The sequence below is a fragment of the Carcharhinus amblyrhynchos genome, chromosome 15 (assembly GCF_965287045.1).
Source record: "Carcharhinus amblyrhynchos chromosome 15, sCarAmb.v2.hapA, whole genome shotgun sequence".
Lineage (NCBI taxonomy): Eukaryota > Metazoa > Chordata > Chondrichthyes > Carcharhiniformes > Carcharhinidae > Carcharhinus > Carcharhinus amblyrhynchos.
The window spans coordinates 73,075,778-73,103,559 of NC_137338.1; the positions used below are offsets into that span (position 1 = coordinate 73,075,778).

At 41.3% G+C, this 27,782-nt stretch overlaps 1 protein-coding gene across 4 annotated transcripts in view; it reads left to right on the top strand.

Moving 5' to 3' along the window:
• The window catches only part of lrch1 (leucine-rich repeats and calponin homology (CH) domain containing 1), a 154,776-nt gene that overhangs the window by 58,729 nt on the left and 68,265 nt on the right, over positions 1 to 27,782 (top strand). For all 4 annotated transcript variants that reach the window (XR_013888698.1, XR_013888699.1, XM_080204214.1 and 1 more), the window contains exon 2: positions 21,610 to 21,754. Coding sequence is in view for 2 of the 4 variants with exons in the window: in XM_080204214.1 (XP_080060340.1) it covers positions 21,610 to 21,754 (145 nt within the window). In the remaining 2 variants the exon portion in view is untranslated. The remainder of the gene's footprint in view (positions 1 to 21,609; positions 21,755 to 27,782) is intronic.

The window sequence follows — 27,782 nt, forward strand, 5'->3', positions numbered from 1 at the left end:
GAGGTTTAGAGACCTGTAAACAGCAATTAACAGTCAAAGCTTGTAACTCCTTTAGAACTTTCAAAATTGCCGTGACAGTTCAGTTACCTGCTGGCTAATGTATAGTGTATCATTGCGTTATTTAAATGAACTTTCACTCGTGCGATGTAGAGAGACCTTGTGTTTTGTAATATTTGCTTTGCATGTGGCTGGCTTTTCTTTTTGTGTTCTGGTTTAATGACTTGGCCAGCTTGATGTTAAATGTAATGCTTGATTAATCTGCAGAATATATGATGCAAAGCTGAGTATTTAGAACAGTGCATTAGAGATGGTATCTGGAAGCGCTGCACAGTTTGTAATAACAAGATAGATTCGGTTGGGAAAGGCCATTTGATCCATCCTGGCCCAACCGTTCAGGGAAGACGGCACAGTATCATAATGGTCAGCACTGCTGCTTCACAGCGCCAGGGACCCAGATTTGATTCCTGACTTGCATCACTGTGTAGAGTTTGCACGTTCTCCTAGTGTCTGCATGGGTTTCCTCTGGGTGCTCCGGTTTTCTCACACAGTCTGAAAGGCATGCTGGTTAGGTGCATTGACCGAACAGGTGTCGGACTGTAGCAACTGGGGGAACTTCACAGTAACTCCATTGCAGTGTTAATGTAAGCTTCATTTGTGACTAATAAATAAAATTTAACTTTAAAACAGTAATTCTCCATCAAAAGGATACAAGTGCTTTAGTTCCAATGTTCTATCTTCTTCCATTGAAGGTCACTGTATTAGAAACCAGTTTGAACCTACCCCATAGTCCCCTTGCCCTACTTTTGCAATTCAGTTTGAATTAATGATTTGAATTGAACTTGTCCATGCAGTTTCATTTCTCCTGTAGTCATCTCTGACTCTTTGTCATCTCATGTCGAGACTGATTCTCTTAACTCAGAACCTGAAAGTAACAGTCGGTCTTGTGGCCTCTGAACTGCCTCCAGCACTTTGAATATTTTTGCAGCTAGACTGGACTCCAGTTGCACAATTCGGCTAACTAACCTGGACTTGACTGTTTAAACTCCCCCAGCGTTCAGTTTGTTTTGGGTGATTGTTGCTCTACTCCAGAGTTTACAGTGATTGTATGTGTTGATTGTATGTAGTTTTACTGGATTGCTATCATCCTTAACTATTTTGATAGCATTTGTTACAGATCTGTAATCTATAAACATGACTGTGTTCACGTTCTACAGTTTGGTAATGTACTGAATATAAATTTCAGAGCCTTTGGGAAGACACTACTTCAGGCATAGCAGTTAAAACAGTACATGTTATGTTTCTTAATAGAGTAAATGTAAAGGCTGCTAACATTGCCTGGAGGGATTGCTGAAGATTGGGAAGTGATTAACATGACCCAATTAAATGTAAAAGATTAAGATATATCTGGAAACAGTAGATGGGTAAATTTAATTTTGACTGGAGAAAGGTCTTTGAAACAATCTTGAAAGATGCAGTGAGTGGAGTCTAATGAGCACAGATTTGAGAAGGTGCAGTCATGTGAAATAAAAAAAGCTTGGAGTTTCTGCAGAGTTTGTAGCCTCAATGGACAGAAGAAAAATGATTATATGGAATTAAAGAATCATACTTGTTCCATCATCCCCTTGTGAGCTTTTTAAAAAAAAACTATCTCTCCTAGTTTACCCAAATCCTGCATTTATCCTGCATCTTCATGTGGTTTTGTAATCAGTGACCAATGTGGAATTGTTGGAACATTTGCTATTTTCAATTTAAATGAATTGTATGTGTGGACAGCTAAAGTTTGTACTTGGAGAGGTAGCGAAAATACTGAGGAACAAGGAACTCATTTCAGACTGATACAAGCATAGAGAAGGAAAGATTGAGCCCATGATTTGTTCTGTCCTTGGACAGTGAAAGCCTGTGCACCACCACTTTTCTTAACAGTAATGCTTACCTCGAGAATTCCTGCCACCCATGGATATCCGTGCCTCACCACTAGTCATGCCCAATTCACAAGACAGATCTTTCAGGTAACTGGTGGGAGGCATTTGGCAGATACAATTCAGGATGATTAGTATAAGATAATCACTATGCGAATAGGGGGAGAGTTTATGGGTACTAAACAGCTCATTGTGCTGCTTTCTGAAATGCTCCACAAATGCTTCGGTTGCACCCTCTCGGGTGGATGCAGAACGCTCTGCGGCACAATTTTGAAGAGGAGTAGGGAAGCTCTTGAAGCTCTGGGCGATACTTATCCTCAACTGATACCTAAAAGAGATGGTCTTTTCTTTCACTGCTGTTTGTAGTATCTTGCTCTGCGCAAATTAGCTGCTCTGTTTCAGACATTGCAATTGTCACTGCATTTCAGAAATACTTCAGTGGCTATAAAGCCTATAAAGACATACCCTGAAGGTTTGAAAACCCTTAAGATGTCAAACGAAATAAATTGTAGAAGAAATCCCATGTTCATAGCAAGATAAGAACCAGAGACAAGAATTTTACTGAACAATTTCCCCAGCCCCCCTGATCAATTTGTGAGAATTGTGTCAATCTGTTCATCTGATCACTAATTGGAAAGCCACTGAGAGTAGCAAATTCTTGCATTTGTATCATTTATGACCTAAGGCTGCCCCAAAACCCTTCAAAGCCAATTCGGTACTTTTGAAGTGTCGTCACTTACGTCAGGTAAAAAACCTCAGTTAATGTTATGGCATTTGCTAGTTTATTGCCTGTAGTTATTTCGTAGCTTCAGAACTGCAGCGCATGCAGCACAGGTCTCCCCAATCGGCCAGTCCTGATCCTTACGCTTAGATTCCTTCCATCGTAAAGCATAGTAACGGTCACGATTTTTGAATTAATTATTCTTACATTCAGAATGGTTTTTCTTCAGTCTTCACCTGTGATTGTAGGAGGTAAATTTTCCATGATAAATCACAAGCTAAATCATTCCATATTAGTAACTTAGAATCTTACAGTGCAGAGAGAAGGGAGCCATTTGTCCCTTTATGTCTATGCTGCCTGTTTGGAACAGCTGTGCCACATTCCAACTCTTTCCCTCATAACGCTGCAGGTTAGACCTTTCAGGTTCATGTCCAGTTGTGTTTTGAAAGCTCCTACAGAATCTGATTCCACCACATTTTAAGGGAGTGTCTTCCAAATCAAAGCAACCCCAGTTAAAAGCTGGATGGCTTTATCAGAACGATATCTTCCTGAAAGACAGAAATGAGCATGTTGTCTTATAGATCTTATGTCATGTTGATGTGAACCACAAGGCATTGCCTCATCACACTGTGCTGAAACAAAGCCAAATTGTCATAATGTCTCATGAAGATAATGTGGCACCAATGAGAGAACTTTTTTTTGTTCTTTTAATTTTGTTTATAAAACTATTGCACAAGGAAAAGGTTTGTTTACACTCTGAATGAAGTGATAAAAATTTAATATCAATCTGATAGCTCTGGCTGAACATATTTTTGAGATTTGTTGTTGTGTCAAGCTGTCTACTTGGCTTGTGTAAATCAGGAATGTAAGAAATTTGTTGTGATGTTTTCCTCCATCCCCATTCCCATTTTATTGCTGTAATATGGACCCATTATAATATTTTGGTGTTCATGTTACTGGACTAACAATCCTGAGAACTTGCATTCAAATCCCATTATGTCAATTAATGAATTTGAATTCAATGTAAATAAACATCTGGAAATGAAAAAAGGGGAAAAGTGCTTTTGCTAAAAGTGGCCATAGAGCTGTCAGACTGTCTTGAAAACCCATCTGGTTCACAAATGTTGGAGAGAAAAGGCTGTCACCCTGACTCGGTCTGATCAATGTGTGACATATCTATATTCAGTGTGGCTGACTCTTTACTACCTTTTGGAGTAATCTAACAAGATACTCTGTTGTATCACACTATTACAAAGGATGATCCACTCTGACCTCAGTGGCTCAGAAAGACCCATTGCCGCCAACCTCTGAGGTTAACTGGAGGTTGCGGTTGCCAGAGATGCTCACATCTCTAGAATGAATTAAAATCAAAGTATTGTTTTTAATATTGCAGATGGATCAGGCTTGTAAGAGACAACGAATCCCATATCTTCTACTGTGCTTATTCAGGTCTTGCTTTGTGTAGAAATAAAACATTTTGCTTTGATTTGAACATATCCCTTTTAGGGTTAAAATTTAACCTTTTATTAATTGAGTGAAAGTTCTCACTTAATAACTGCACAAATCAAATGAACAGCTATAGATTGATATAAAATTGTTTCCTAAATTCATACCAATCAGCTATTTGACTAAAGGTATGTGAGTTCTCTCGTTGGTGTGATACTCCAGGGTACAACCTAAAATAGCTCACCTGATGTTAAAATGCTAAATAATAATGTACTGCTTGTGTTTCCGTTTGTTCTGACATATGACAGGTGTACAGTGAGTGTTAGTGATACAGTTAGTGAAATTGGTAAAGAACGTATATTTTACCGATTTCAATAAAAAACAAAGGGTCAGGCTGGGTAAACACAACAGATTCCTGATCCTAAAGGTCAGAAGGTGAACCTAGTGGCTTTTTGCAACAATCCCACCATTTCACCATCATCAGTAATGAAACTAGCATTTTAATTTAGATTTAGTAATTAATTTAATTTAAATCCCCCCTTTTGCCATGCTGGGATTTCTATGTTTCTGAAGCATTAGTCTGGGTCCAGTAACACACTACTACCTTACCATCCCCTACTTCAACTCATGTCTTTTGTTCACGTATCTATTCTATCCTACTCTCATCTTTATCCAATTCCACTGCCCCTTCCAATCTGGTACCATTAGCAATTTTACCACCTTAGCAAGCCTTACTTAAGAATAAATATATATCTGTTTCAGCACTTTTCCTGAATACAGCAAGGAGTGATTGGATTTAGAGGATATGATCCTGTAATTTGGATTTTCTTTGAAAACTGAGAACATTTTAAAATCTGTGTTTCTTGCAATTGGAGTGGGTCGGGAAAACCCAAGTGAGTAGCTGCTCGCCACTTCCTCTGACTGAGAGTGAGGCGTCTTACTGCTACTTGTGACAGCCAGTAACCATCTATATTGTGTTTGTATAATTAGAAACCTGGGTTCTCAGCTTTACAAGGTAAGTATGGTCTTGCGCTGCTGCACCTCAATTTAAACATTCCCACTCCTGAGGATTGGGTTTTGCAACTCAACACACAGGCACCTCATCGCTTGAAGCTTGGAGAGTATTTCAGTTTCTGAACAGTCATTCTTGATGAATGCAAGAAAGTACCTTCTGGGTAGACACTTTTGGGGTCACCATGCTCTGCTTTTTCAGGGACCCCTGTGATATCACAACTTGGCTACCCCATAACTTGGCTTCTTTGCCCTCCTGAGCCCAGGCCTTGGAGTCGAGTCACCCTGCAATGCTCCCCTCGATGACCTAAGCTCTCAGATGTGATGGTGGCTCACTAGCTGCTGCTGCTGGCTATCTTCCTTAGTCTCTACTCTCACTTTTGCCAGTCCGGTTGCCATCCAGCCCTGGCCTCTGGTTATGTCACTCTGCTCCTCCCCGAAAATCATGTTAGCGCCTTGCTGGCCCTTACACTTCCCAGTCCCAATGCTGACCTCTTGCAGGCCAGACCTGCATGTGTTCCTGGCTAGCTGCTCTACTGCTGTTGGCTCTGGCTTGTCCTGGCCTTTGTCCTTTCTCCGGTTGGTTGATCAGAGTGGACCCAGCAAACCCAAATCCACTCCTTGCTTTTGCTTCAAAAATCAAATTCAAAATCAGATTGAATACAATTCACGGTCCCCACAAGAGAGACAAACAAGATGAGATGTTGCACCCCATCTTGGGCTTGATCTGATGCTTGATCCTAGCCAAAAAGCCGAGGAGTGCTCCCTTTGATGGCCATTGGCCAGCGCCGGCACCTCGGCCCTCACTGAAGACCTCTCATGTCTGCAGTCTGATGTAAGGTCGGTGACCTCACTATTACCTCAGGCTGCCTGTCTGAATGTCAAAAACCTGGCTGCTGCTTGACTAATGGAAAAAAGTCTCAAAACTTCAGACCAGACAATCAGGAAACCTATCCGCATTGCTCTCAACTCTGCCTCCACGTCTGGGTGTGAAACAGAGTATCATATCTGAAATTTTCCTGTGTGAAGGGGGCACTTTAACCTTTGGTATCTTTGACAGACTTCTAGCTCCTGACACACAATAATTATGATTTTTAAAATATTATTGCCAATATCAGAGGGATGGAACCGAAGAATGAATCTGCTGCTTTTCATTGTCCTATTTTTTGGTACAATACTACTTACAAGGACCCTTATGTGGAGGAATAGTTAAAAGGCAGTAAGGAGAAGATGAAATCGTGACTGCCCATATCCTTCAAAGAGGGGTGCAGGTTGCTTACTATCTGCTCCCTCCTCACAGCATACACTCTAGAATTATATTATCAGATACTGCAAACAGGAAAACCATACTGTGTTTCCTCCTCCACCCTCTTCCTGAATATGAAGATATATTGGTCATTTGGCCAAATTCACTTACGCTGAAACACAACCTAAGTGTCACAAGCTGATCAAATCACCCACTCCACTAACTATGTATCACACAGTTTAAAGTTAATTCTGAGAAACTGCAGCATAGAATTTAAAATTTTCTCACTTTACAACAATGACTACGCTTCAAAAAAATTGATCATTTTCTTTCTGGTACATATCAATAACATAGACTTAAATGTTGTGGGCAAGATTAAGAAGATTGCAGCCAATATACATTTTATCTGTATGATTGATAGAAGAAGAAAGCTGCAGATAATAGAAAGATATAAATAGACTGGTCTGGTGGCCAGTGGCAAGTGGAGTTCAGTCAGGAGAAGTGTGAAGTAATGTGCTTGAGGAGGGCAAACAAAACAAGGGAAGATATAGTAAATGGTAGGATACTGATTAGTGTAGAGCAGCAAAGAGACCTTGCAGTACAGGTCTACACATCCCCAATGTTAGTAAGACAGACAGATGCAGTGGCTAAGACGGCTTTATTATCTAAGTCATAGAATATAAGGATGGGCAGGTTCTGGTAAAATGTATAAAATACTACTTAGGCCACAGTTTAATGCACTGTGTACAGTTCTGGTCATCTTTGGCGATTACTCACTAACGAGTATGATTGTCCACCTAAGAAACTCTGTGTTTCTGTCATGGGTTGAGTGGGTCCTTACGTGGCTAATGAGCCTAATTCTCGAGCCGCAAGGTCTGCCTGGTGTTGATCTCTATGTTGCATTTCTTTGAGGTAAGCCTTCAGGGTATCTTTGAAGCGCTTTCTTTGTCCTCCTCTCGTTCGGGAGCCTTTGTTGAGTTGGGGAAAGATTTGCTTTTGGAAGCCGTTCTCCTAAGCAGATGACTAGTCCAGTGGTTTCTGATGATCATGTCCTTGATGCTGGTTCTTTTGGCTCCTTCAAGGACTCTGATGTTAGAACGTATGTCCTCCCAGACAACATGGAGAATTGTCTCGAACAGCATTGGTACCTCTCCAGGGCCTTGACGTGGCGTCTGAAGGTAATCCATGTTTTTGAGCTGGTTAGAAGAGTACATGTGGATCTTGGTGTCAGCACAGATGTTGCCGTTGTCGAATACTCTCATCCTTAGGTGTCTGAAGGCGGCACTCGCAGATTGGATACAGTGTTGGATCTCCGCATTGATGTCAGTCTTAGATGAGGTTAGAGAAAATGTTCCACATTTGGGAGGATTTCTCCATTGATCTTGATGGAGGGAGAGACTGGATCTAGCCCTGGGGTGGGTTTGTAAAAGACTTGCATCTTCCTGAGATTGAAACGGAGACCTATTCTTCGATGTGCCACCATAAGGATGTCAAGAATGGCTTGGAGATTCTCTTCTGAGAGTGGAGATGGCATTGTCATCTGCGTACCAAAATTCCATGAGTGATGTCAGTGTCGTTTAGTTTTTAGATTTCAGTTGGTTGAAGTTGAAGTTTTCTATCCATCCTGTAGACGATGTCCATGCCACTGGCAAGCCTCTTCTTGTTGAAGTGAAGGATGGTGGCGATGAAGAAAAGGAAAAAGGGTGGGGGTGATGACATATTCGTGCTTGATTTCAGTCTTGACCTCAAAGGTTTCTGACTTATTTCTGTCAGTGAGGACTGCTGCCGACGTCTTGTGGACAAGTCAGAGGAAGTTGATTAATTTCTTTGGACAGCTGGCCTTTGACATAGCACTTCCCGCTTGATGGTGAGACTAAAGCCTTGGTCAGATAGATGAAGATCATGTGGAGTGGTTGATGTTACTCCTGGTATTTTTCTTGAAGTTGTGAAGCAGTGAAAATTTTGTCCATTGTTCCATGGTTTGGTCAGACGCTGCACCGGCTTTCCGGGAGGATTATTTCAGAGACAGGGAGAAAGTGGCTAGCAAGGATTTGGGTGATGATCTTCCTCAGTCATTCCCGCAGTCTGCTTTGTCTCCTGTGTTAAAGATGGTGACGATGATGGCATCCATGAAATCAGCAGGAATTTGTTCTGTCCCAGGTTTTTAGGAATAGCTGATGGAGGTGACGGATGATCTCTTCTCCTCCAAGTTTGAAAATCTCCACTGAAATCCTGTCTGTTCCTATGACTTTTCCATTCTTCACGTGTTTAATGGTGGCTGCAACTTCATCCACACTTGGTGGGAGTTGGAGGGTCCTCGTCTATCAAAGTTTAGGAGTTTTTTTTTTAAAGTATTCTCTCCATCAGAGGCTGATGTTTTCTGTCTCTCAAAAGGCTTCCATCCTTACTCTGCATCGGTTTGAGGATGTTGGATTCATATGTTGCCTGAGTGGCATTGAAGAAACCCCGATATTGTGCTTATTGGCAAGGAGTTACAGCTCCTTGACTTTCTCAGTCCACCATTGGTTCTTGGTTTCTCTAGTTCATTTTTGTACTTCTGCTTTTGCTGATTACTGAGCTCTCTTCCTTGCCTTGCTGGTTATGTCATCTTGCCAGGTGCAGAGAGCCTTCCTCTTCCTGTCACTGAGGTCTTGGATTGTGTGGTCATTCTCCTTGAACCAGCCTTGGTGTTTCCTAGCCCGTAGCCAATGGTTTCTTCACAGCTTGAGATGAAGGCTGTCTTCATCTCCTTCCAGTTTTCCTCCACTCTGTTAGATTTGGAGATTTTGGAGAAGACTTTGTTGGACGTTCTGGTCAGCACATTACAGGAAGGATGTGGTCATGCTAAAAGAGGGTATGGAGGAGATTTACAAGGTTGTTGCCAAGAACGAAATATTTTCATCAAGTGGCAAGGTTGGATAGGTTAGGGTATGCTTTAGAACACAGGCTGAGAGGGAAATTTAATTAAGGTGTTGTACATTTATGAAGGTTGTAACTAAAGTGGAAAGGGGAGAATTCCTTCAGCAGAGAGGTGAAGAGGGGCATGGAGTTAAAGCATATAGTGAACAGGGTAGACTAGAGATAATGAACCCAGTATTGGTACAGAATAGATTCAACATAGTGAACCCTGTAATAGTACAGAATCAATTAGATACAGTAAACCCAGTAATGATACATAATAGATTAAATATAATGAACCCTATAATGGTACAGAATCGATTAAATATAGTGGACCCTGTAATGGTACAGAATAGATTAAATATAATGAACCCTATAATGGTACAGAATAGATTAAATATAGTGGACCCTGTAATGATACAGAATAGATTAAATATAGTGGACCCTGTAATGGTACAGAATAGCTTAAATATAGTGGACCTTGTAATGGTACAGAATAGCTTAAATATAGTGGACCCTGTAATGGTACAGAATAGATTAAATATAGTGGACCCTGTAATGATACAGAATAGATTAAATATAGTGGACCTTGTAATGGTACAGAATAGATTAAATATAGTGGACCCTGTAATGGTACAGAATAGATTAAATATAGTGGACCCTGAAATAGTACAGAATAGATTAAATATAGTGGACCCTGTAATGGTACAGAATAGATTAAATATAATGAATGCTGTAATGATACAGAATAGATTAAATATAGTGGACCTTGTAATGGTACAGAATAGATTAAATATAATGAACGCTGTAATGGTACAGAATAGATTATATATAGTGGACCCTGAAATGGTACAGAATAGATTAAATATAATGAACCCTGTAATGGCGCAGAATAGATTAAATATAGTGAACTCTGTAATTACACAGAATAAATCAAATATGGTGGACTCTGGTACAGAATAGATTGAATATAGTGAACCCTGTAATGGTGCAGAATAGATTAAATAAAGTGGACCCTGTAATTATACAGAATAAATCAAATATGGTGGACTCTGTAATGGCACACAATAGACTAGGTATAAAAAGTTTGATACGCAATAGGTTTGATACAGCGAACACTGTAATGGTATAGAATAGACTCAGGAATCCCTACAGTGCCGAGTGGGATCTTTGGCTCATTGAGCCTCCACTGACTCTCCAAAAGAGCACCCCACCCAGACCCTAGCCCCATAACACCACATCTTTATGCCTCTAACCTATACATCTTGGGGCACTAAGAGACAATTTGGCATGGCCAGTCCACTTAACCTGCACAACTTTGGACTGTGGGAGAAAACTGGAGTATCCAGAGGAAATCCATGCAGAAATGAGAAAAATGTGCAAACAGAGTTGAGAGGCTGGATAGACTGGGACCTTTTTCTCTGGACCGTAGGAGACTGAGGGATGATCTTATAAAGGTCTATAAAATAATGAGGGCACAGATCAGCTGGATAGTCAATATTTTTTCCCAAAGGTAGGGGAGTCTAAAACTAGAGGGCATAGGTTTAAGGTGAGAGGGAGAGATACAAAAGTGTCCAGAGGGGCAATGTTTTCACACTGAATGTCCAACAAGGTGCCAGAGTTTGTAGTAGAGGCAGGTACAATTTTGTCTTTTAAAAGGCACTTAGACAGTTACATGCATAAGATAGGTTTAGAAGGATATGGGCCAAATGCGGGCACTTGGGACTAGCTTTGGAGTTTAAAAATAAAGGGTGGCATAAACAGGTTGGGCCAAAGGGCCTGTTTCCATGCTGTAAACATCTATGATTCTATGACAGAGTCATCCAAGGCTGGAATTGAATCCAGGTCCCTGCTGCTGTGAGGCAGCAGTGCTAACCACTGTGCCACCTTGCTGTCTAGATATACAAACCTTGTAATGATACAGAGTAGATTAGGTGCAGTGGGCCCTATAACATACCATATAGATCAGGTGTAGTGAACTCTTGAATGACGCAGAATAGATTAGGCATAATTAACCTTGTTATGGTATCAAATAATTTATTTTTTCTTGTTTCCACTTGCTGTTTGGATAAATTATGTGCTATTGATAATTAAGAACTGTTTGAGAAGACATGGTCATGTGCAAAGTTGGATGGAATTGTTTATTGGCTCCTTAATCTGTGCCATTATATTGCAGAGTTCAACAGAAATGCTGTAGAAAGTAACATTAATGCAGCAGAATGGGCAGATATAGAACAATATACAGACAGAAAATGAAAAAGAAAAGACAACTCGTTCATCTAGGCATGGCGCAACCTTCACAACAGCAACATATTTACATAGCACTGCTAAAGCTCAACTGGCCTTTTGAGGATCTCTGATTTTAATCCATTGGTGCCCGGGTCATTCAGTTGCCAAGGCACTAAGTGTGGCAGTACATGCTGGAATTCCCTCCTTCAGTTCCTTCGTCCCTCTATCTCTCTATCTTTCTGTCCTCTAAGCTGCATCTTAAAATCCACCTACCTGACAATGATTTTGACCGTTTGTCCTAATCTCTGCTTTACTGTCTTTGTGTCAGATTGTTCTTGGTAATGTTCCTGTGAGGTGCCATAGTCTATTTAATTATGGTAAAGGTGCTGCATAACTAAGAGTGCTGTACGAAACATTCCAAGCTGCTTTATTGGATAACAAAACAAAAAGCCAAAAGAGGAAATATCCAGACAGGTAACTAACACATCGTAAACAGGGAGGGGAAAGAGGCAACAAGATTTTGGAAAGGAATTTCAGAACTGAATGCATAGACAGCTGAAAGCAAGTAGTGAATGGCGGCTGGAGGAAGTGAGGGATGCATGAGGGACCGGAGTTTCATGCACTCCTATCCTTCCCCAGTCACAAAATCCCTTGGGAAATGTAAAAGATATCACAAATCGTAACCACCTCCAGTCCCTCTCCAACTCAAGTTCCACCAGTTGATTCATCCAGCCCCTTCTTTAAAGACTTCTGGCAAATCTATATAGACAATCCATTCTGGAAAGTACTTGCATGATCAATGTCATTTTAACGCTTCAGTATTTTCTACTGATGTTCTTTTGTCCTTCCCTCACTACCCAGTTCAAAGAACCTATCCACTGGAACATAATCCATTCCTTTCATTCTGGTAACACTGCTCTGTAACTTCCCTATTGTCTTACTATTCCCTACCTTGTGAGACAACCAAAACTTGGCACAGTAGTCTCTATAGCTGTACAAGGGCCTTTCATCAGGCAAATAGTTGATTTTGTAGTTTTATGATGAATAATGTTAGCTACACATCCTGTTCAGTTACCCTGTCACTAACATCTCTCATGGAACTTGAATATTTTGTAAAATATAATTCCATTGCTCTTGTCCTCTCCCATATCACAGCTTTACCCGAGTGCTGTCAACATGTCTGAAATACATGAGACTGCATTTATTCAGATTGAAGCACATTTACAAATGTGCCCATTCTCCATTTTCTCCCTCCCCCCAACCCGGTTGACGATGTCCAGATTGGTCCTGAGCTCTCCCTATTTGATCTAAAGCCTTGACTCCTGTAAACCTCAACAAATAGAAGAATTGTTCGCCTGTTGCCTTCATGCAAATTATTGACTGATGTGATGAAGAGGACTGGATCCAACACAAACCTCTGCTGGACTCCTCTAGTGACCAGACCATATTCAGAGTTGTTTTCATTCATAACTATCCTCCACGTTTGTCGGTTTACTTAAGCTGACCTCATAGGACTCAATCTAGTTTAACGGCCTTCTGTTGTCAAAAGGCCTTTTATAAATTACGATGCACAGTATCTCATCCAACAAGTTTGTGGTTGCTTCAGGAATTCCAAACAAGTTGGGGAGACATTGTGAGCTCCCCTGGCTGCCATTTGACTTTCCAGCCTAATGTTCAGCTTGGTGACAAAGGCTAAGCCTGTAGAATTTGTGTAGCTTGTTTGTTGGACCTTTCCCCAAGTATAGAGAAAGATGCCTGGCCAGAAAATGAAAGTCAGAATGGAACTGTTAACTAACAATGCAGCCACTTTGTTCTCAGATATCAGAAATACTTTGGAATTGCCTGTAAGACTTGTGGGTTCTTTCCACATGTAGTAACAAGTTTGTGGATTGAGACTGTTTCCAGGTTCTCATGATGCTTGTAAATCAGTTATTATTGTTAATCACACTCCTATCTAACCCCCTGTAAACTGTTTAAAAACTTCAGTATGTGGCTGTGTAGATTGGAGCTGCAGTGATTCTAAATAATGCATACACTGTATGGAAATATTGCCTTTGCTTTCTCTAACACAGTTGAATACAGTACTCAGTGCACAAAGAATTCTGAACTTCAAGTTATGTAAACGTGTTTGTACACTCTGGAGTTTGTGGATGTAACAAGAGCATGCGGATAACATATTATCAGCAGTCTATTCAAGGCACAATCAACCCTTTGAACAGTGGGAGCGTGAATTGCAAAACCATCGTGTAATTCATTGAGGGAGCACAGCCAGAACCATCCAGAGAGTTTTCTTTGGAAAATGGTGGAATTTCCTGCAACATATAGTAGCATTCAGCATTTGCCCATTCACTATCAGAGACCTCCCCTTCTCATTTTCCAGGACCCAGAGAATCTACCTTAATAGATTAAGAATGCAAGTCTAAATTTGATGCTGTTAGTGAGGGCATGGAGTTATGAAAGGGTTTCTTTTGGGGAAATGGGATGGAAGACCCCTAGCTGCTCTTTGGAGTGAGCAGTTTGGTCTGATTTGACTGGTTCATGAATAGGAACTGAGTTAGCTAGATTTCTAAGTTATTGGAAAAAAGCTGTAAGGTTTGTAAGAATGTTATGAGGGTGATGCTAGCAGCAAAAAGGAGATAATTCAAATATTTTGCTTAAAATATAACTTAATTATTGAACAGTCTTGCATCTGTTCCTTTGATTTACTGAAAGGGAGTTTTATCTGTGAAAACCTCTGAGTATAATTGATGAACTATAATTCTGTTGGTAGCCATCCATTAAGAATAAATAATGAAAACAGAAGGCGTTGGAAAACTTCAGCTGGTCTGGCAGTATTTGTAGAGAAACAGCGTTTACGTTTTGGCTCCAATATGTTTCATCTTCAGGATATTCTCTCCGCAGATGTTGCCAGACCTGCTGAGCTTTTCCAGCAATTTCTGTTTTTATTTCAGACTTCCAGAATCTGCAGCATTTTGCTTTTAATTAAGAATAAGTTCTGTTCAATTTTCTTTAGAGCTACCAATCTCAAACTGACGAGTAATGGCAAATACCAATCCCATGGGGCAGTGGACTGAAATGGAGAAGGAAAAACTAAAGGTGATGTGTGATAGAAGTGGCGGAAATGGTATAGCAGAGAGGTGAGGCAGATGAGGGAGGCAAGCCTTGCAGCAAGATATAAGAGTGGAGAAGAGGGATGGAAATGATGGAGAGACAAACAAGCAGAGGAGGACAATGACGCAAATAGAGAGAGATGTATAGCGAGTAGGACGAGAGCTCATGGTCTTAGGATAACGGGTAGCAAATTTAAAGAGGAGAAACTACTTCTCCCAAAGGGTTGGGAATCTGTGGAATTCACTACCCCAAAGTGCAGTGGATGCTGGGACAATGAATAAATTTAAGGAGGAGTTAATTGATATTGGGTTGAAGGAGATGAGGAGCATATCAGCCATGATCAAAAGGCAGAGCGGACTGAGTGGGCCAAATGGTCTAATTCTGCTCTTCTATCAAACAAAGTTATGAAGGAGGAAGAGAGCAAAGGTAACTTAAGGAGTAGAAAGAGAGATTTTGGTGGATTTACAGATCTTGGTTCAATTTGCATGAGAAGCGGATTTCTGTTTTCTTGGTCAAGCTCAGTCCCAAAATAATTTGAAGAAACCAGCATACATGTCAAAAGAGATTGTAGTGTACAAGTTAGAATGGCAGCTAAGTGGTGACGTCATGCGATAATAATAGAGGCCCAAGCTAATGCTATGGGGACAAATCCCACCACTACAATTGGTAGAATTTAAATTGAAATAAAATCTGGAATTAAAAGTTAGTCTCACTATTGGTGACCATGCAACAATTGTCACCATAACCCATCTGGTTCACTCATTCTTTAGGAAAGGAAATCTGCTGTCCTTAACTGGTCATGGGAGGAAGGACAAGGATTTAGTTTTAGCCAGATTGGTTAGGTAAAGTGAGACCAGGTTGTCATACAGAACAGGACAACAATAGACTGCTGGGGAAGGAGGATGGTTCAGACCCACAGTGACGTGCCCTCTGAAGTGACCTCATTAGGAATGGGCAGCAAATGCTGGCCTTGCCAGCAATGTGCACATTTCATGAAAGAATAAATTAAAAATAAACACCAGACCATAAACTTGTTTGGGGAAGTAACAGAAGTGATAGATGGGGGAATTCAATGGATGTAGTATTGTGAATTGTAGCACATATTTGACAAGGCACCACACAGGAGGTTATGAAATAAAGCAATGGGGAAGGATTTAGAGGGAGAATCAATGCTGTGGATAAGCAGAGGCAAATGGTTATAAACTACAGTGATAAAGCTATAAAAATAAATTAAAAGCTAGGCTCTATCTCAAAAATATGAGCCAAAAGAGAATAACAAACGTATAAAACCTACAAGACATTGGTTATAGTATTGTGTACACTATTGGGCACCACACCATGTGGAAGGATATTTACAGAGAATACAAACTGGATCCACTCAAATGTTACCTGGTATGTGCAAATAACTGGTATGAAATTGGATTTTCACAGATTAATACAATAGGAGCATCAATGTATGGTGCAATATTACAGAAGTGTTTAATGAAAGAATGGGGAAGAAAAGATAAATTGTGTTTCTGCTTTACGATGAGAACTGAAATGTCACAAATGACACCCTTTGTGACTTGTTACATGATCATCCCTCTTCCTCTGATATTTTTGCAGCCTTTAGCACAGTTGGTTTGACCAGCCTCCTTCCCCAGTGCTCTGTTGTTGTCCAGTTCAGTGGGACTGCACACTTTATCCAACCAGTTTGACTAAAGCTAAGTCCTTGCCCTTGCTCCCGTGACACCGCTGCCTCCCTCCCCCTTTTCTCATTTACATGAAACTCCTTGGAGACATTATCCAAAGCCATGGAATGAGCTTCGGCAATGCACTGATGATACCCAGCTTTACCACCCTACCACCCCTTGACCACATCACTACTGTTATGCTGTCAAACTATCCATCCAGGCCCCATCTTGAATGAGCTTCAACTGGGGACAACAAAACCATGATTTTCAGCCCCAGTCACAAACCCCATACCATTGCATTCAATTTGAATCCCCTGCCTCAGCACTATCTTATTTTGAACGAATTCCAGCTTCCAAAGTGACTCTGAGTGGAGTCTCAAATTCCATATCCTCAGAAAAATGGCTAACTTCAAGGTGCAACACATCGCCTATCATCACTCCTCCGTTAGGCTGTCTTCTGCTAACACTCTTAACCTTGCTTTTTGTGTCTCCCAATATATGAATCCATTTTGACCGGCCTCATCCTCCGTAAACCACAAACAGTTACTCTTTCAGAACTTTATTCTTCATACACTAGCTTGTGCAAGCTCTCCCTGGCTATCACTCTGCTCCTTGCTGACCAACATCAGCTCTCAGTCCTCCTCAGTCTCCAATTTAAAATTCACATCTCCCTTCCAAATCCAGATAGTTCACAAATTGATGGAAATGAAATACCTCAACTCTTTTCTGGGAGAAGATAGCATTGGTTATAGGGTGTGTACGATTGCAAAGGCATTCAGTACTATCGGGATTAAGCAATTAAATTATCTCATTAGATTGGTTTTTGCTTGAAGCAAGGTTTTTGACTGAAATTAAATTTAAAAATAATGATCTTTAGCAGCACACAAATGGAGTTAGTTAGCAAAATGAAGTGCAAGAAGCTAGGAAGGATGTAGGTCATGCAGAGCCGATTACATTGAATCACGGCTGAACTGGTGCCGATGGTGAATATTGCGTAGGAATCTGCTGAAGAATCCCACATTGATTGTTCACTGGAGTAGGGGGTTACAGAAAGTACATGCCCCCATCTTTCCAGCTCCTGATTTCAGCTTTACTGCCAATGGCATCTCAAGGCTTTATAACAAGATATGTAAACATTCATACGTAAACAAAGATTTCACTGTCATAAATGGGATGCTATCCTTCAGTTCTCTATTGTGGAAATTGATTGACTCAGTCAACCTGTTGACCAGGACCATTCCCTGATGGACTATGGTGGCCGGGGATGGGTTGGGAAGAGAACAGGGGTTGATTCTATCTTTCTTGATCAGAGATAGGCAGAGACTAGGAAAAGCTACCTTTTCGGTTCTCAGTCTGTGTGGAGAGTGTAAACAATTTTTGTTGTTAAACACCTGTAACCATCTTCAGCCAGAAATGCCGAGTGCAGAACCCATCTCAACTTCCTCCTGAGACTTCCGGTATTGAGACTTGGGAAATAGGAGTAGGCCATTCAGCCCTTCAAGGCTCCTCCACCATTCATTGCAATCATGGCTGATCATCCAACTCAATAGCCTGATCGCACCTTTGATTCCCCCTTTGCTCCAAGAGCTATATCTGACTCGTTCTTGAAAACATACAATGTTTAGCCTCAATCGCTTTCTGTGGTTGCCAATTTTACAGGCTTACCACTCTCTGGGTGAAGAAACTTCACTTCATTTTAGTACTAAAAAGTTTACCCCATCTTCTTAGATTAGGATTCCTGGTTCTGGGTGCCCCCATCATTGGGAGCATCCTTCCTGCATCTACCCAGTCTAATCCTGTTAGAGGTTTATAGGTTTCTATGAGATCCTTCCTTTATTCTTCCAAACTCCAATGAATATAATCCTAACTGACTCAATATCTCCTCATACATCAGTCCTGCCATCCCAGGAATAAATCTGGTGAACCTTCTCTGCACTTCCTCTATAGCAAGTACATCCTTCCTCAGATAAGGAGACCAAATCTGTGCAAGATATTCCGGGTGTGGCCTCACCAAGGCCCTGTATAATTGCAGTAGGCATCTCTGCTCCAGTAACATTCATGCTACACAAATACCAGACAGTGACCATCCTTGTAAAAGAAAAACCAATCATCACTAATCATTAGGGGAGACAATGGCCTAGTGGTATTATCGCTAACTTAATCCAGAGACTGAGTAAGTGTTCTGGGGACTCTGGTTCAAATCTCACCACAGCAGATGGCAGAATTCAAATTTCATAAAAGATATCTGGAATTAAGAGTCTGCTGATGACCATTAAACCATTGGAAAACCCATCTGGTTCACTGATGCTCTTTAAGGAAGGGAAATCTGCCATCCTTACCTGGTTTGGCCTATATGTGACCCCAGAGCCACAGCAATGTGGTTGACTCTCAGCTGCTCTTGGGCAACTAGGGATAGGCAATAAATGCTGGCCAGCCAGTAAACCCCATGTCCCACGAATGAATAATAAATAAAATTCCCCATGTTCAGCAACATTACCATCATTGATGCTGAATCAGTAACCTTGTGCCATAGCATTGATGGCTGTCTTCACAAGAGCAATTAGGAGTGAGCAATAAATGCTAGCTTTGCCAGAAATGCTCACAATCCATAAAGACATTTTCTAAAAAGTACATGTAATGTTGTGAAGTATATTGCTGCTAGCTGCATTTATTTCTGGATTGTTTCAATGTACCTTAGAGGATACTAAGTTGGATATCAGTTTAAATTCTACCATTACCATATTTAGTTTTGCATCCTCAACAAATAAGAAAAAAATGTTGACCTGTATTATATCTAGTACATAACATAACCAGTGGACATCTTAAAGCACATTGTAGTCAATTAAGTGTTTTCCAAGTGTCGTTGCTGTTGTATTGTAAAAAATTTGGGAACCAATTTACACAAAGCAAATCTCACAACAGTGATGTGTAATGATAAGATAATCTGCTTTCGCTCAAACTTTAAAACAACTGCGCTCACATAGCAATGGCTTCAGCATCAACCATGCACGTCTGTGCAGTATATCCCTTTTCCACGTGTCAGAGATATTCACTGGTGAATTACTCAGCTTATGTAGTCAGGCTAGTTGAAGATGACACCAAATTTACCCTGAATTCCATACAATTGGAGGAAAGCATGCACTGGCCATCAGTGAAATCTGATTGTTCAAGGCGGTGGTCTTTCATTCAGAGTGACTGAATCCTAGACATCTCCACAATGGCATTGAATGCTAATGGCTTCTTTTGGGTAAGAGCAAATTAACTTCAACAACCTGGTCAACATGCTTGATTTGCATGTAAAGCTGTTCAGTTACTTCAATTCAAAGTCAGAAAGTGTGCAGGTTTCATGAGAAGGATTGTGCCAGCACATGTCCAGCTAGAGGAAATCCTGTCAAGGTGGAAAGGACATTTGATATAGATTCAAGAAGATAATCTGAAAGGATCCAAGCTCAGCAGCAAATACAATACCTGATCGTAAGACTTGTGTTATATGCCCAGAATACAAGAAGCTATGAAAAAATTACAAAATAGCCATACTTCTGGACCCAACTGCATTGAAACTCTCCAGTGTGCCATTGAGCCTACAAGCACAAAACACCATCAGCCTGTCGTTTGGATTTGGGCAGAAAGCTGGCAGGAAGCTCAAGGATCATTATCTCCCTTTATAAAGAATAACAGCCAGTTTCCAAATGCTGGTTACAGAAGTAATTGGCTCACAGGATGGTTATTAGCTCTAATCTTTTATCAACAGCGAACTAATCTCTAATGTAAGTTTTCCAATTCCTGATAGGAATTTGCTGAGCCTGTTGGTTAGTTTTGACCTGTAAGTGAATTTTCTCTGTGTATCTTAATGAATGAACCAAAAGGTTTTAATAAAGCCATACAGTAGATCTATTGAAGCACCTTATATTGGCTGTCAGGCCATGGCATCTAATTATACTTTGTGTAGTGTGATGTTGTACATCATTGCCTTCCTTGGTAGTATATCATAGACAATTCACACCCCTTGAATAGACATTTTTTTTTGCTTCTCAGTCATTCTTGTTTCTGATCTCTGGTTCTGTTTCACGCTACACTTTCAGAGGATCTGCAGTTGCTTGATCTGTGCCAGTTCCTAATACTTTATGTACTTGGGAGGTTCCTTTTAATTACTTTCCCAGTCCATTGAGCTTGGTCTTCTGTTTTCTGAAAGGTGATATTATTCATACTCGTGTACTCTCTCCTCTTGCCTGAAGAAAGGAAGGACAGTGAAAATTGGTTGAATCCTGATTTCAGTGTGGGTCATGTATTTATTGCACAGGACTCCAGGAGGAGATGTTTCAGAGCTGCAGAAATGTGCCGTTGTGGTGTAGAGGGACACAGCGGCAGGGCTCAATGCAATTTGGACATAGAGTTTTGCTTGGCTGATGTTTTGCTACGAAGTAATTATGCATTGAAAATTGCAGAATAATCAATGATTGGTTTGATTTAGAACTTCATCCTCTTCCTAACTCAAATCTTTGTGAATTAAACTTTGGATCGAATCTTTACATCAGCATTAAGAATTCTGAGAGTTTTGTTTGGTGAAGCGAGGTTTAAAAAAACAGAAGTTGGCAGAATAGCAATGAATATTCTAGGAACACCTGACAAACATTCTTATAAACACTGTTTCCTTTATTGCACTCGATACTATGACACTCAATTTCTCTAATAGAAACTGTGTGCCATTTTCTCCAATATGACAATAACAACTACACTCCATGAGTAATTGCTATTCTTTGGGATAACCAGAAAATGGATAAGATGCTGTCAAGGTGCAAGTTATTTTTTCTGCTGCTTTCTTCCTTGTCACACATCTAGTAAACAAGTCATGAATGTGGATTCTTCATACTGAGCTCTAATCAGTTGTTTAAAGGAGCTGACTGCTTCATGAATAATGCATAAAACACTTCTGAATTCCCTGACAATACATTCATGTCCACTGACTATTCCACCGAGAATATTTTCCAGTTATTTGACCCCTGAAAACATCGCTTCCTCAAAGCATGAAAGAGATCACTGAATAATAATCCAGAGCGTCTCAATGTACACGGCTGTCCATTGTGTTATGGATTCATTTTGATCTTCCCAGGAATGCAGGGTGTTTGGAACAGTGATTTGAGGCTACCAGTCTTAATATTTTAAATTTCCAAAGAAATATTCTTCAGTTGCTGAGAGTGCTACTCCAAATGTTGGAAAAATTGTATTCATCCTTGTAATAAATCACGCTGAGCAATGTGTTCTCAGAGCTGGGTATTGCTGTATGCTTTATGCCCACTGATTTTGCCATGTTGCTTAAAACTTGCTTCTAAAATATGCATTTTATTTTCTTGGCAGATCTGTCAAAGAACAGGCTGAGTGAGATTCCACAGGAACTGTGCCATTTTGTCTCCTTGGAGATGTTAAATCTGTATCACAATTGTATCAAAGTCATTCCAGACTCCATTGTTAATTTGCAGACGCTGACCAATTTAAACTTGAGGTGAGTTCAGTGAACAAATTAAAAAGGTCAATAAGTCTTGTTTGTATTGGAGAAATAAGATGAATTAATATCTACATTATGAATGATTCATATTGCAATTTTTGCAACTCATGTTGAGTGGGAGAAATCAGCAGTTTTTTTTCTTGGAATAGTTTTAATGTTTAAAACCTTTTCAAAATAATCTGGACTTCGGGCGAGAGTATTATTCTATGGTTTCTGAGACTTGATCTTAAGTGTTTGTGCTCCGACCATCTTTGCCACTGATACTTTTGTATTCTTTTCCTGGACCACCCAGTTGGATTCATTTTTATCCAACTTGAGTTTGAGCAACTGCAGGCCTGCTCAATAACTGCCAACTGACATTTTTCCTCGACGCATCAGCCCCTCGACACTCCTGCGCCTTGACACTCCAACCCTCGAAGCAGCAGCCCCTTGACACTCCTGCGCCTTGACGCCCCCACCCCCCTCCCCACACTCCCGCCCTTGACGCTCCAGTGCCTCCATGTTCCCGCCCTTGACGCTGCTGACCCTCGACACTCCTGCGCCTTGACACTCCAACCCTCCACACTCCTGCCCCTCGACGCTCCAGCGCCTCCACATTCCTGCCACTCCACGTTCCTGCCCTTGACGCTGCTGACCTTTGACACTCCTACACCTTGGCACTCCAGCCCCTCGACACTCCTGCGCCTTGATCCTCCCACCCCCCGCATTCCTGCCCCTCCACACTCCAGTGCCTCCACACTCCAACGCCTCCACACTTCTGCCCACACACTGCTGACTCTCGACACTCTTACATTACAGTATCAGACTAATGTAACTTCAGTTAATTAACCATCTCCTGTTTTCCATGTATGTATTCCGCAAGCCGTTACTTCTCTTGTTTGTGTTTTCCTCTCTCTTTCTTTAGCTCTGTTGCATTTTATCTGAAACATTAACTTGCATGTTCACTCCTTCAATGCTGCCTTGAATTATGAGTGTTTCCCAGCCTTTTCTGTCTCTGTTTCAGATTCCAAATATCTGTAGTTTACTCCTTTTTAATGGAAGGTGGTCCTCTCTTTCCTCATTTAAGACACTTTGACCAGGTCCCAGTTTAACCAGGCTTTAGGCCACATGTCCTAATATCTCCTGTCAGATTTCCTCTGCTAATGCCCCTGTGCTGCACGTTGAGCCATTTCACCATGTTGAAAGTATTCGAGAAATGTGAATTATTGTTGACAGTTGGAACTCCCCAATCTGCAGTGTTCAGCTATATCTTCATATCCTCCCACACACTGTCACCAAGGAAGGAGAAGTAATAAAAACAGGAAAGCTTGTAAAAGGGGTCAAGGTAAAAACAAAAGCAGAACCAAAAAAGGGAAAGGGGCACAAAGTGAGCCAGCAGCCTGCTTCTGCGCCAGTCATTGTTTCACCAGAAGAAACTAAAACCTCTGCTCCCAAGACAACAATAATTATTGTTCGTTACAAAACATCAGCTTCCCTTAGCTCTTCCAGCCATGGGAGTCCTGTCAATGTGCCTCCAAAAATCTGTAACCATGAACAATCAAAGCTAAAAAAACACAGCAAAGAGGAATGGGAAGCATGTCAGAGAGAACAAAGAATAAGAAAGGAAGTGAAAGAATTAAAAGTATAAGCCATTCAGAGATGAAGGCTGGTGCACAGAAAATGCACTGGGCAACCTTCCCGTCACAGGCAAGGACCACATCAGAATGGCCTGGAAAATCTAAAATTCCAATGGGAAACTAGCCTGCATCTGGAACCATTCTGTGTTCCCATTTCAGTCAGAGACTTCTGATGTTTTTGCCTCTATTATCAGAATAGGAAAAGTTAGAAGGTTAAAACCATTTGGGTAACTATAGTACTGAATTCTCCACCCCACCAGCAGTCACACTTAACCACCCCCTAACCCCTCCCCCCCCACCCACACACACACACTCCACAAGCTCGCTTGATGACCCTGCCACGTCCCTGCAATCCTCTGACTGCCCCACCACAGCCCTGACTGCCCTCAGCTGAGCCCCTCCCCCTTCCTGACTGCCTGACCACATCCCCCCGCCCCCCACTGCCCCATTCTTCCCCGAGAGCCCTGCTACTCCCCCTTCCCCCCCTCCCCCAACAACCCTCTCACTCCTCCAACTACTCTTCAAGAGTTCAAACAGCTTACTCTGGTTATTATTTCTGATGGTTCTTATGTTTTTTTCACGGTTAAATTATATTCTCTCAGCATTATTTGTTTACATTAGTAATAAGGATGCCTTATGGTAAGAATGCTAGGTTTCCTTTCCCAAAGGACAGTAGTGAACCAGATGGATTTTCACAATAATTGACAATGGCTTCATGGTCATCATTAGACTTTTAATTCTAGATGTTTTATTGAGTTTAACTTCCACCATTTGCTGAGATGGGATTTGAACCTGGGCCCCCAGAATATTACCCTGGATTTCTGGATTCCTCATCCAGCAATAATACCACAGTGCCACCTCCTGTATGACTGGGACAAGGATAGAGCAAGGCATTGGAAGTGAAGAGTCAGCATGGAAACAGGCTTTTTGGCCCAGCTTGTCCATGCTGCCCTTTTTTTTAAAATCCCTAAGCTAGTCCTAATTGCCTGCATTTGGCCCATATCCCTTTTAACCATGTAACTGTCTAAATGATTTTTAAAAGATAAAATTGTACCTGCCTCTACTACTACCTCTGGCAGCTTGCTCCAGACACTCACCACTCTCTGTGTGAAAAAAAATTGCCCCTCTGGACCATTTTGTGTTCCTCCCCTCTCACCTTAAACTTATGCCCTCTAGTTTTAGACTCCCCTACTTTTGGGAAAAGGTAATGACTATCTAGCTGATCTATGCCCCTCATTATTTTATAGACCTCAATAAGATCGCCCCTTAGCCTCCGACATTCCAGAGGAAAAAGTCCCAGTCTGTCCAGCCTCTCCTTATAAGTGAAACCATCAAGTCCCAGTAGCATTCTAATAAGTCTCTTCTGCACTGTTTCTAGATTAATAATATATTTTCTATAAAAGGGTGACCAGAACTGTACACTGTGTTCCAAGTGTGGCCTTACCAATGTCTTGTACAATTTCAACAACACGTCCCAACTCCCTGTGTTCAATGTTCTGACCAATGAAACCAAGCATGCTGAATTTCTTCTTCACCACTCTGTCCACCTGTGACTTCACTTTCAAGGAGCTATGAGCCTGTACCCCTAGATTTCTTTGTTCTGTAACTCTCCCCAACACCCTGCCATTAACTGAGTAAGTCCTGGCCTGGGTCAATCTACCAAAATGCGTCACCTCGCATTTATCTAAATTAAACTCCACCTGCCATTTGTCAGTCCACTGGTCCAATTGATCAAGATCCCATTGCAATCAGAGATAACTTTCTTCACTGTCCACTATGCCACCAATTTTGGTATTATCTGCAAACTTACGAACCATGCCTCCTATATTCCCATCCAAGTCATTAATGTAAATGGCAAATAAAAGTGGACTGCGCACCGATCCCTGAGAAGTATAAAGGAAATTGTTTGAAAGAGGATATAGTAATGAAAAGTCCTGAATGTCACACTGTGACATCTACATTGAGATAAAAGTAAAACTGTGATTGGTCTCCAAGCTGAGCTCTCTTGGCTCCCTCTATAAATAAGCCTGAGCTTATCCAAAACCCCACCACCAGTATTGTGACTTCAAGTTCTGTTCACCCACCACTTGCTGATACCTGGTCCAGCAACACTGTGATTTGAAAATCCTATCCTTGTTTTCCAATCTCTTTGTGGCCTTGCCCCCAAACTTCCTCCACCTTCAATACTGAAATCTCAAGTTTTCAAACTCAACTTCCTAGTGACACATGCCACATGAGGGGAGGATTAAGAAGTTTAGACCCTCAAACCTGTTGTTCCACTATTCACTTCAGTCATGGCTGATCTTCACCTTAGCTTCACTTAGCTGTTATGATATCATTTCATGCCCTCACTCACAAAACAATCTTATAAACAATCTTATATGTCATTGAGACATATAAGATGATGAATGGGATGGATAGGATAGAGGTGAAGAGGCTCTTCCTGCTCAGAAAGGACGGTAGGACTAGAGGGCACAGCCTCAAGATAAAGGGGGGGGGGGGGGGGCGGTTTAGAACTGAGTTGAGGAGGAACTTCTTAAAGGGTGGTGAATCTCTGGAATTCTCTGCCCATTGAAGTGGTGGAGGCTGCCTCGCTAAATATATTTAAGACGCAGGTTGATAGGTTTTTGATAGGCAAGGGGATTAAGGGTTATGGGGAGAGGGCGGGAAAGTGGAACTGAGCCACGACAGATCAGCCATGATCTTACTGAATGGCGGGGCAGGCTCGAAGGGCTAGACGGCCTACTCCTGCTCCTATTTCTTATGTTCTTATGTTCTAAATCTGAGTTTGAAAATTTGAATTAATCCAGTGTCAATATCAATGCCTGACTGAGACCAGCTAACTCAGCACTGAGCAGGAACAATGATATGAGCTGTTAGGCAAAGACATTTATATTTAAGTGCTGATTTTACTGTTAATTCTCCCTGAAGTTTTAGAATTCTCCACTCCAGAGAGCTGTGAATATTCAATTGCTGAGTTTATCCTTGACTGAGCTTGATAAATTTTGGGATCACAATGGATATAGAGTAGTGCAGGAGATGAGGGAGGTCAACCATGCTCATTTTCAATGGTGGGACAGACGTAATGGACCAAATGGCCTACATGTTATGTTCTGCAATGCTGTCTCTCGTGGTCTCTATTGCTGCATTTCAGACCTTTAATGATTCAAGCTTTGGTGCCAAGACTTTTTGTTAAATTTGGAATCAAGATTAAAGGGACGGTGGAGGATCCATGAGCAGACTCATTACCTTATTTTAGAGTCATGTACTCCTAACCAATTCATACTATTCACTGGCACATTGTATCGGTCTGATTTCCACTGATACATTGTACTTTTGGCATTGATGCACCAAGCTGGCAGTAACTGCGCAGTGTAATGATGGCATTTACAATCACTTATCACGACCCCAAGTCCCTCTAAATGATGGTTTCACAACTTCTGACAAGCTGTATGACCAGGAGACAACACTCAAAGAGATAAAATGAGCGTTTTCTGAAAATTCAAAATCCTGATTGCAAAATGCACTGTTGCAAAGAACAAAAGAACAAAGAACAACACAGCACGGGAAACAGGCCCTTCGGCCCAACGAGCCCGCGCCGCCGTCCCACTGTCTGTGTCCTATTCATGATTTTAGTCTACGCCTAATGTGCCAGGATCAGGGAGGTCCAATTTAGGGACAATTTAGTACCCAATCAATCAGCCTAAAAGCACATCTTTGGGGATGTGGGAGGAAACCGGAGCACCCGGAGGAAACCCACACAACCACGGGGAGAACGTGCAAACTCCCACAGACACAGGCCCAAATCCATGTGTCTGCACAGCAACAGAGATAGTCTCTGAGTTGTCATGTTGCCCTCGAGATGGTCCAGTTTAAGCACACTAACGACATGAAGCAATAGGCAACTCCCGAAGCAACGTCCAAGAGCAGCCCACTACAACCTGCCGCGTGCATGCCCCTTGCTTGGTGCCTTGGTGAATCACTATAATGCTTAGTTTGTTTGCAGTGAAACAGAACTTAGTTGTTTCAATAACTAAAGAAAGCACTCTAGGGAAGATTTTAACAAAAAGCACATTACCAAATGTAGCCTGTAACTGCAAAGTCCCTTGTTTAAAAACTGGAATTAAAAAAAAACTATTGCGTTTGCTGCAAAAAGATTCAAAATTCCAGTGGTGCCACTAGTTATGGTCTTGTCCTTGGTTATCTTTCCTCTTGAGAGAGGAGTGGGTGAAAGAGAGGCCATTTAAAGTTTATTTAATTATTAGTCACAAGTAAGGCTTACATTAACACTTCAATGAAGTTACTGTGAAATTCCCCTAGTCACCACACTCCAGTGCCTGTTTGGATCAATGCACCTAACCAGCACGACTTTCAGAATGTGGGAGGAAACCGGAGCATCCAGAGGAAAC